The 11,181-nt window shown below is 36.5% G+C and overlaps 1 protein-coding gene and 1 pseudogene across 1 annotated transcript in view; both read left to right on the forward strand.

Annotated features, from left to right (window-relative positions):
* MMP10 (matrix metallopeptidase 10 (stromelysin 2)) overlaps window positions 1-11,181 on the forward strand; it is a 39,708-nt gene that overhangs the window by 13,289 nt on the left and 15,238 nt on the right. Inside the window, exons 8-9 of the mRNA XM_006887353.1 lie at window positions 1,945-2,104; window positions 3,137-3,240. Coding sequence (XP_006887415.1) covers window positions 1,945-2,104; window positions 3,137-3,240 — 264 coding nt within the window. The remainder of the gene's footprint in view (window positions 1-1,944; window positions 2,105-3,136; window positions 3,241-11,181) is intronic.
* Window positions 4,311-6,202, forward strand: LOC102853582 (annotated as a pseudogene).

Consider the following 11,181-nt stretch of genomic DNA (forward strand, 5'->3'; position numbering starts at 1 on the left):
CAAGGAGGGACCAGTACTTGGAGAGGGACGTCATGCTTGGGAAGAAGGAGGGACAGCGCAAGAGAGGAAGACTAAGATGGATTGATTCAGGAACTGCGGTAATGGAGGTAGGTTTGTCAGAGACCCTAAGATTGGCACAGTATAGAGCAGGGCTTAAGGCTGTTGTACATAGGGCCACTATGAGTTGCAGGTGACTCGACATCGCATAACAACAACAACAACAACAACAATTTTGTAAGATTATTAAAGAATTAACTATAGGTTTTGTTTTGTTATAGTTTCATTTCATTTCCTTTCTGTCCCATATGCTTATTATGACCTTCATAAGTTTGTTGTTTAACTCATTATATGGCAGTTTTTCTTCTTTTTTTAAATATTCTTTTTAAGGAAGAAAAAATAGACATTTTATTATTTATTTAATAATAATTTGAGTAAAAGTTAAAAAGTCAATTGGTTTTTCATCCACCATTTACAAGTCCTGTTTATGGCATTTTTTAGAATACTCACAATGTGACTGCACTCTTCTCATTTCCCCTTTGTGATTCCTGTTTCCACTAATCCAATCCTACCTCTTTCTGCTTCTGCGCTTTATCTCTGAGTGACTCCTGTCCTTTTGTTCTTATGTAATTTTATTGTTGATTATTCTCAGTGCCTCCCTGGTGACATTATTTCTCTTCTTGTCTTGTTAATTGTTTGGCTGAAAGTTGAGACACAGAGGTGGTTTTTGTTCTAGGTTCCCACACTGACAAAGGTCTACAGTCTTGGGGTTCCCTCAAACTCTGCTGACCCAAGAAGCTTGATCTTCTTTCTTAATGTGAATGTTTAAGCTTATAAAAATTGTCTTCCCAACTTGTGCTTTATCTCCCTTTCAAGAATGCAAGTGTAAGTTACAAAATTTTCCATTCAAACTTTTTAAATTAAATTATAAGTTATTTGAAGAACTTTTATATGCCCAATTCAACTGGGATTTGAATTTTTATATTTGTCTATGTCATAATTTCCTCTTTTTTATAATTACATGAAAGCGTGTGAAATTTCATGCTAAATTATAAAGAGTTATATCACTATAAATCATTGCTCTTGCCCGTTACTGTTTGTTCATCTGGGAGGGTTTACTGTATTCCAGGTGCTGTGCTAGTCAGTGGAGATCATGATTAAAGGAGGCTCATATACTAGAGAGGGATTAGAAAGAATGTCATTAGCACTAACTCCCTGCCGTTTACTCAATTTCAACTGAAAGCAAACCTTCACTGGGTTTTTGAGTCTAGATATCTCCATGGGAGAAGACTGCTCATCTTTCTTCCACAGAGATGCTTGTGGAATGAAGCTGGAGATATGCACCTTTATGGTTAGCAATGATGGGATAGAGTTAATCTAGCTCCAAGGGAATCCAGGAGAATCCGAGATTACTCCTGACACAATTGATTTCCTGAAAAAGTTGTTATGTTTCAAATAAATCTGAAAAGAAAAAAAGCTTTTCTATGTAGAGAGCAAGCAGAAATTGGGAAGTTGGTTCTTCAAGATAGAAAGAACTCATTGCTAAAAAGTAAGGGTTTCCCTGCAACTGCTCAGACTAGCACAAATCATCCAGCATAGTCACAGCCAGAGAAATACACAATGGACAGCATATAGTAACCAACTGACAGGTTCATGTGAAGCGTGAGGGGTGGGGGAAGGTCTAGATTGTAAATTCAGATTAAGGTGTTATCAACAATTAGAAGGAAAAAACTAAGATTGATGATTATAATTTATGGATAATAGGTATAATGCATAAAGGTCTTATTTACTCATTGATTTACATAAAGCATATTTAGTAATCATTTCCTATTTGGATTGTTGATTGGAATTTAAAGTAAGCTTTCATCTTTAATAAGATAGCACATTAAAGTAATTTCTAACACTGAAAGCCTTCAATCAAAATGTTTTGGATTTATTTTTCAAAAGGAAATCAGTTCTGGGCCATGAAACTCCTGGAGATGCAAGCAGATTATCCAAGAAGCATCTACACACTGGGCTTTCCTCCAACCGTCCAGAAAATTGATGCAGCTTTTTCTGATAAGGATAACAGGAAAACCTACTTTTTCATAAAGGAGAAATACTGGAGGTAATACAGAATAAGAATGACTTTGTAGGGATCCTAATTAGGATGTTTCTTTTCTTTTTCTAAGAAAATCCCTAAATTCTACCCTCTCTAATTTCCTCTAACGTCAAATTTTCTGAAAACTACTAACAGTTTGTCAATGCCTTAGATATAACAAAGAATTCTCATGAAAGCTAATCAATGAATGATATCTCCAAGGAGCAAAATACATCAGAAGACACCAACTCAGGTCCAGACTTCTGGTCAGAGGTCACATTTGTCTTGTCTTTCTGCTAGTCACCATGTAGCTGCCGTTGATATTGTTATTGTGTCCCTTGAAGTTAAAATCAATCCCTAGTTGAGCTTCTTATGAGTTTTAAGAGGCAAGAGATCAAATAGGAGGTGGTTGTCTGTCTTGCTGTCATAGAGGAGCTGGCGGATTCAAACAGCATACCTTTGCATTGGCAGCAGAATTTCTTTTCATTAAGTTGCAAAGGAACCCCAAATACAACATGTTCTAGAGACAAAGTCAGTAGAGTCAAGAATTTCTATTTTGCCAAATAAGTTCATTTACTTTGTTTCCTGTATGTGATTCCTTATGTAAACTCAAACCTCCAAACTAAACCCATTTGCAAATTAATTGATTCCAACTCACAACTACTCATAAAGTTTCTGAAACTTCCCATCTTTCTCCTGTAGAGCTCTGGTAGATTTGATATTTTGGTTACCAGTGCAACACATAACACACAATCCTCATATATTTTTGGCTGAAAGGACCACTATAGAAAGGGGCCACAAATAAGTTTTACATATTGAGGCTTAGAAACGAACTTCAAACACATGGTTAGACCCTCTAGAAGAGCAGAGTATTTATTTTTAGGGAAAATACGGTTTGAAATAATGCATTTAATAAGCCATGGAAAGTCACATTTGTTGTAGTCCTTAACGACACTTGAAAAGTTTATCGAGGATTTCACACTGGAGCATTAATGTTACTTTATGTTGATTGATTACAGGGGATTCACTGAATACTAAACTGTATTTCTTCTGGTGCAGATTTGATGAGGATAGCCAGTCCATGGATCAAGGTTTCCCCAGACTAATAACTGAGGACTTTCCAGGAGTTGAGCAAAAGATTGATGCTGTATTTCAAAATTCTGGTAAGTGGATGCTGGTTTATTTGTCAAGGAAGGCACTTGTGGACATTTTATGGTATGAAGATAAAGTAGAAAGTCAAAACAGTTTCCAAATCCTTCACTGCACACTCCACATCATTTATGTAGGTTGGGTTTACATTGTATTTTCCTCATAATTTCCACAAGTCCTTGATTCACTTCTACACGCAAAATCAAAGAATAATCTCTCACACTATAGCCATTTTCTTAAATGTATTTGTTTTTACTGTTATTGAGTCAGAGTCAACTCATAACTGATTCTCCATTAGTTTTCCGAGGCTGTAGATAGTTTCTCTTTCCTCAAGGACTTCCTGGTAATTATATCAAGGCTCCTTCCTAGTGAAATGGATGTTTTTCCTTATTTTAAATTCAGAACCAACATGTAGTTAACCCTCTAGTGAGTTTCAGAGGGTGTAAATCACATAGGAAGAGACTGTCCATCTTTCTCCTTTTCAAACTGCTGGATTCAAACTGGGTTTCAAACTGGTAGATTCAAACTTCTTTCCTTTGGATTGGTGGCACCACTCTTTATCATAGAGGTCACCAGAGCACCCCCTTCATGTATACTGTTGTTAGGTGCCTTCTAGTCTATTCACAGTGACCCTGTAAACAATAGATTTAAACCCTGTCCTATCCTGTGTCATCCCCATCATCTCTTTGATACATAAGTTCTTTATTATTACCACGATGCCAATCCATTTCACTGATGGTCTTCTCCTTCACTAACTCTCAACCTCTCCAAGCAGGAGGTCTTTCTCTAAGGACTGTCCTCTCCAAAAAACATCCCCAATGTAGAAGAAGTGAGAGAAAGTTTCACTCTTCTTACTTCTAAGGAGCAATTTGGTTGTTCCTTCTCCAAAACATACCTCTTTGTATTTTTGGCACTACTTAGGACATCAGTACTCTTTTCCAACACAATAATTTAATGTCATTTTTATGCATTGTCCAACTTCCAGATGCATAGCTAACAATTTAAATGTTTCACCGACCCTCCACCCTTCCTAGTTCATTTCCCTCTCCAAGGAATAGGCCCTCCTAGCAATAGCCCAGCGTATATGAGGTGAAGCCTCATCATTCTTGCCTCCAAAATTTCTCCAAGACATATCTGTATGTTCTCTTTGCCATCCATGTGATGTTCAATGCTCTTCCCCAACACCACAGCTCAAAGGCATCAGTTCTTCTCCCATCCTTATTCATTATCCAGCTCTCAGACGCACAGCAATAATCAGAAACACCATGGTCTGGATCAGACGCACTTTAGTCTTCATACTGACATCATTACTCTTCAATTATTTGGAAATGTTCCTAACTGCAGAATTTCCGGGTGCAATGTGTTTCCTTTTATCTTGACTGTTGGTACCAAGGTTGTAAACTGTGGGTCTGAGTAAGATGAAGCTATTGACAATTTCAATCTCCCCTCCATCCACATGACATTGCTTTTCAGTTCAGTGTTCAGAACCTTTGTTTTCTTGACATTAAGATGCAATCCATACTAAAGGCTGCATTCCTTGATATTCTACAACAATGATTCAAGCCCTTCTCACTTTAAGCAAGCAAGGTTGTGTCATCAGCAAACACAGGTATTGATGAATTTCCCTCCAATCCTGATGCAACACTCCTCTTCATATATTCCAGCTTTTTAAATAATTTGCTTAGCATACAGGTCAAATAGTTACGGAGAGAGAATACAACCCTAACTCACTTTCTTCTTAATTTTAAACTATGCAATGTTCCCTGCTCTGCTTGCACAACAGACTCCTGGTCCAGGTATAGGTTCCTCATGAGCACAATTAAATACTTTTGGACTCCTATTTTTCTCAAAGTCAGCCTTAGTAGTGTGTATATATATATATATATATCCAAATTTGTGTCTAGTTTAACATAAACTGGCCGTCTTTCATTCAATTCAATCTTCTTACTGTTCCTCTGCTATCTTATCCTAAATGACTGTCTTCTGTTACCACATGAAATTATCTACAGTGGTCAATTGCAAGAAATCATTGTTGTTGTTGGGTGCTGGTGAGCCAGAACTGATCCATAGCTTACCCTCCAGTGGGTTTTCAGAGACATTAATCATACCAGAGGAGATTACCCATCTTGCTCCCATGCAGCAAGTGGAGGTTTCAAACCATGTACTTATGGGTTGGCAATGCAGCCCCTTATCACCAAGCAACTAGAGTTTCCGTGAAAGAAAATATTTATCTTTATACATACTCAAAACTGACCAAATATGATTCAGTTTTTCTTTTGAACTTTGATTATTAACACAAACAAAAGTCAAATGGAATAAAACTATTTGTTACATCTTACAGAAAATTTTAAATTATAGTTAAGGGAAGAAATTATTTGTTACTTGAATTTTGAAATAATTTTTCCATTTAAAATGGATCTGGTGAAGCTACAATTGCTAGGCTGGGTATTTGAGCAGAATTATAATTGCCAAAATATCAGGCAAAGACCAAATTGAAATCTGTCTCTCTCAAATGGCACAGACTCTCATGAAGTCTCCATTGAAAGGTTACAGATACCTCTTCAAGTAAAAATCTGATGCTTTGACTCTTTCATTTCGACATATCCTAAAGAAAGTATAGAGATTAAAATGTTGATGGGTGAAGTAATGAGAAAAGTTGCTTTTTGACTAGCTGAGACCAAGTTCATAGCCTGGGACTTAGCACCACAGTTATCCAGAAGGTCAACAAAGCCCAGGTGAAGATTCATACTAAGAAAGACAATGTGGTAGTCATTACTTTGCCAGTATTTGAACATTACCAGGAAGGAACTGAAAGCTATTATTGACTGGTTCAACCAGAGATGGGGGAAGTTGGTGATGTTAAAGAGAAATTATGCTGAAGTAGTGGAACTCGCTTCACTGCAGGCTTCATTTGTCACTCTGCATTCAGCTGTTAAGATAACCAACAGGCTTGTAAATGTTATTGAACATGGTTAAAGAAAATTCAAGAGAAGAAAATGATTCTTATGGGAAAATCTGAGAAGGACGGGAAGCAACAAAGAGTGGCTGGAGAAAAGCTGATAGAGCCTTTTAATCTTCTAGCTAAAGAGAAGGATGAGGATCTTCTCTTTGAATAATATTCCCTGCTGTGGTCTTTCCAGAAGCCCCAAACAATGGCATCCTTTTCATTGGTAGTGTGTAGGTCTGGTATGAGTAACTGTTTTGTTTTTTGGTCTATAAATATCATTGGTTGTAAAATTTCCCTGGAAGGAAATTTTATGGGTTTACTTCTTCAGAATCACAATTTAGCATTGATTTCAGAGCTTTGTAGACTCTTTCAAAACTTGTAGAATAGATCAAACAGAAATGTTGCTTATCACATCTACAACTGTGTTATAAATTATTTTCTTCCTAAGCATATTGGGAGTATCTCATCTTAGGGACCATCTCTGGGTTTCTAGCCACATCCTGAAGGTCAGCTACCACTGTGCACCCTATATTCCCGCCTACTTGCACTGGTGTCTGAAATTGCCACAGCTGTCTTTATGTTATTGTGTTCTTTCTCTCCAAGCCTTGGAATACTTTCACTTATTTTTTCCTTGCATGACAGATTTCTGTTCTGTCTGTCATTAGAATGATGGTATTGTTGTTGTTATGCGTAGTCGAATTGCTTGTGACTTGTAGCGACCCTATGTACAACAGCCCTAAACCCTGCTCTGTCCTGTGCCAATCGCACTGTCTCTGATACACCCATCCTGATTACCCCAGTCACTGAATCAGTCCATCTCATAGAGTCTTCCCCTCCTGTGCCGTCCCTCCTCCCTCCCAAGCATGATGTCCTTCTCCAAGGACCTGTCCCTCCTTACAATATGTCCAAAGTATGTCAGACAAAGTCCCAGAATCCTTGCCTCCAAGGAGCAGCCTGGTTTAACCCTCTTCAGGATGAATCTGTTTTTTTCTTGGCAGTCATGGTATATTCAATACTCTTCTCCAATACCACAGCTCAAAGCAGGGGGGAAAAGGGGGAAATGGAGAAAATATATTATGTACTTAATGTACTTAATTTTAGCTGTAGTAAACCTAATGTTTAGATCCTTGTACTTACTAAGAATTCAACACAGAAATATCCTTACTTGATGTAACAGACGTACACAAGATTAATCGTATTGTGACAATTATCTCCTTGTGAAGTTTTTTTTAGGTTATTGGGTATTTATTAGGATTAAATTTCAATCCTAAACTTATAAAGAAGAAGCAATTTAAAAGAGGGATGAACATATCCTTTCTTTCCTACTAGTAAAGAGGTTACAGTGCAACAGTAATTTTGTTTTCATCAAAGGGTGCTTTGAGTTGTGCTGTGTGTGTTGTTTTGCCCTAGGGGTTAGTTTCTATTTATTAATTTATTTGTGGCAATATTTTACCCTTTGTTACCATTGCTTTTGTTCTTTAAATTGTCTCAAATTTCAACATGGAAGATTCTTCAAGGCAGTTTCTATATCTTTCAATCAATGGCCCTATTAGTGGAGTAACATTTTCTTACTTGAATCATCAACAATTTTTCCTATCTAGTGACACTGTTATAAAACATGACTGACATGTTCTGGATCTTCTACATACATAACCCAATGATCTTTGAAAGATTACACCTTTGTTTGTGCTCTAACTTCTTTCCCCCCATGTTTGTTGAAGGGAATGATAATATGAAACTCAATATGAATAAAGAAGTGTGCAAAATATGAATGAGAGGAGGGAAACCAACCCTAAAATCACTAAACTAAAATGAAAACAAATATGACCATGTTTTGAGGTGTTCGATTTTATTCATTCCTTTTTTTTTTTACATATATAAAGGTAGTCACTTGGTCCTTTTTCTGTGCTTTGTCAGTGATACAGGATATGGCAGTGTTTTATTTCTTTTTTTTTGAGGGTTTTTAAATTGATAAATTAAGGAAAGTTTACAGAAAAAATTTCAATTTGCAGTCATTCATTTTTTTTCACATTTTCCTCCCTACGCCCCCCTTCCTAGTTCACTTTTCACTTTAAAAAGATTCTTTCATTATTGCACATTTTCCTCCCTCCTCCCACCCCTCAGTCCACTTTGCTATGCACCTCTTATTCTGGACTGTTGCCATGAAAATAATACCGAATCACATATTTCTTTCAGACAGTTCTTACCATTCTCTATTTAAATGCATTGTTCATTACTTATACCCTCTTTTCTTAGTTCCCCCCAACCTTCATGTCAGTTATGTTTTATAACAGTCTCACTATGCAGTATTTGTCCTTTTGTGACTGAGATCTTTCACTCAGCATAATGTCCTCCATGGTCACCCATTTTCTATAATATTTTATGAGTTCCTCGGTTTTTCAGTACTGTGTAGTATTCCATTGTGTGACTATACCACAGTTTCTCTATACATTCATTTGTTGATGGGCACTTGGTTTGCTCCCATCTCTTTGCTAGTGTGAACACAACAATGAATATAAGTGTGCATATATCTGTTTGGGTGGTAGTTCTGGTTTCCTTAGGATATATATACCCAGTAGTGAATTTGCTGGGTCAAATAATATTTCTATTTCCAACTTTTTTGAGAACGTTTCACACTGCTTTCCAGAGTGATTGCACCATTTTATGCTTCCACCAACAGTGACTAATTGTTCCAATTTCACCACAACCTCAGCAGCATTCATTGTTCGCAGTTCTGTTGAACTTTGCTATTGTTACTGTAGTGAGATGATATAGCATAGTTGTTTAAATTTGCATCTCTCTGAGAGCTAGGGATTTTGAACATTTCTTCATGTGTTTGTTTGCCATATGAATGTCTTATATGATGAAGCATCTGTTCATATCCTGTGCCCATTTTTCAATTGGATTGTTTGCCTTTATCTTGTTGAGGTGCTGTAGTGTTCTATAGATTCTAGATATAGACCCTTATCAGACATGTCATTACCAAATATTTTTTCCCAGCTGTGGTTTTCCTTTTAACCTTGTTGAAGAAGTTTTTGTGATGTGCATAATGTGGATTTCATTCTTAGAAGGTCTCATTGGTCTATTTTATTCTCTCCTGGTTTTAGGGTTTTTAGGATGCTTGGAAGATTGTTCATGTTGTGGATTAGGGCCTCTAAAGTTCTTCCAAGTGTTTCTCTGATTAAGTTTATCATCCTTGGTTTTACTTTTAGGTCCTTGATCCACTTTGAGTTGGTTTTTGTGTAGGGTGAGGTGTGGGTCTTGCTTGAGTTTTCTGCATATAATTTTCCAATATTGCCAACAACGTTTGTAAAAGAGGTTTTTATTTTCCCACTTAAATGATTTCATCTCCTTGTGAAATATTAGTTGACCATGGTAGATGAGCTGATTTCTGGGTTCTATTCCATTGATCTATGTGTACCATTACTACACTGTCTTGACCACCATAGCTCTGTAGTAGAATTTGAGATCAGGGAGTAAGATCCCTCCTACCTTGTTTCTCTTTTTCAGGAGTGCTTTTCTTATTCAGGATCTCTTTCCATTCCAGATGAAATTAGAAATTGCCTTTTCCATCTCATTGAAGAACGAAAGTGGTATTTGTATTGGGATTTCCTTTAACTTGTAGATTGCCTTTGGTAGAGTTGTCCTTTATATAATATTGAGTTTTCCTATCTAAGAGCATGGTATGTTCTTCCATTTCTCCAGGTGTCTTTTTGTTTCTTGTAGTAATGTTTTGTAATTTTCTTTTAATAGGTCTTTTGTGTTTCTAGATAGATTTCTCCCAAGTATTTAATCTTGTGATTGGCTATTACAGTGGGTATTGTTTTTCTTAGCTCCAGTTCTGTGATCTTGTATCCTGCCAGTTTGCAGTACTGGATGACTATGTCAAGTAGTTTCCTCGCTGAATCTTTAGGGTTTTCTAAGTATAATATCACATCATCTGCTTATAGAGATAATTTTACCTCCTCTTTACCAATTTTAATACCTGTTCATTTTCTTCTTTTTTCTTATTTCTATCACTAAGACTTCCAATACAATATTGAATAGGAGAGATGATAGTGGGCATCCTTACCTAGTTCCTGCTCTCAAAGGGAATTTCTATAATTTCTCTCCATTCTCAAGAATGATTTTGGATCTTGGTTTTGCACACATACTTTTTACTATGTTGAGGAAATTCCCCCTCTAATCCTATTTTGTTGAGTGTTTTAATCAGGAAATGGTGATGGATTTTGTCAAATGCCTTTTCTGCATCAATTGATAAATTCATATGATTCTTGTTCATTGTTAATAGGATTAATTACACTGATTGTTTTTCTTATGTTGAACTATCCTTGTAAACCTGTTATGAATCCCATTGGGTCATGGGATTTCTTTGATTATTTGTTGACTTCTATTGGCCAGGATTTTATTAAGGATTTTCACATCTGTATTCATAAAAGATATTGGCTTATAATTTTATATTTTGGTGTATTTACCTGACTTTGGTATCAAGGTTATGTTTGCTTCATAGAATGAGTCTGGGAGAAGTCTATATTTTTCTATTTTCTGAAATACTCATGTAGAATTGGTGACAATTCTTCTCTGAATGTTTGATAAAATTTGCCTGTAAAACCATCTTGTCCAGGGCTTTTTGCTTTTTTGGTTTTTTTAAGTTGTTTTATTACCTGCTCAATTTTTTTTCTTTTCTAATGGGTCTGTTCAGGTATTCAATTTCAGTCTGTGTCAGTTTAGGTAGACTGTGAAGTTCTAAGTATTTATCCCTTCCTCTAGGTTTTCATATTTGAGTATAGTTTGGTGGGTTTTTTTAAATTTTTTAATTTTTGTTCTATTTGTGTGTGTGTGTGTGGTGTTGTTGTTGTTATGTGCCGTCAAGTCGTTTGTGACTCGGAGCGACCCTATGTACAACAGCCCTAAACCCTGCTCTATCCTGTGCCAATCTCATGGCCTCTGACACACCCATCCCGATTACCCCAGTCACTGAATCAAGGGTCATCCCCTCCTGCACTGT

The sequence above is a fragment of the Elephantulus edwardii genome, unplaced genomic scaffold (assembly GCF_000299155.1).
Source record: "Elephantulus edwardii isolate Elephantulus edwardi_28Jun2011 unplaced genomic scaffold, EleEdw1.0 scaffold00056, whole genome shotgun sequence".
Classification (NCBI taxonomy): domain Eukaryota; kingdom Metazoa; phylum Chordata; class Mammalia; order Macroscelidea; family Macroscelididae; genus Elephantulus; species Elephantulus edwardii.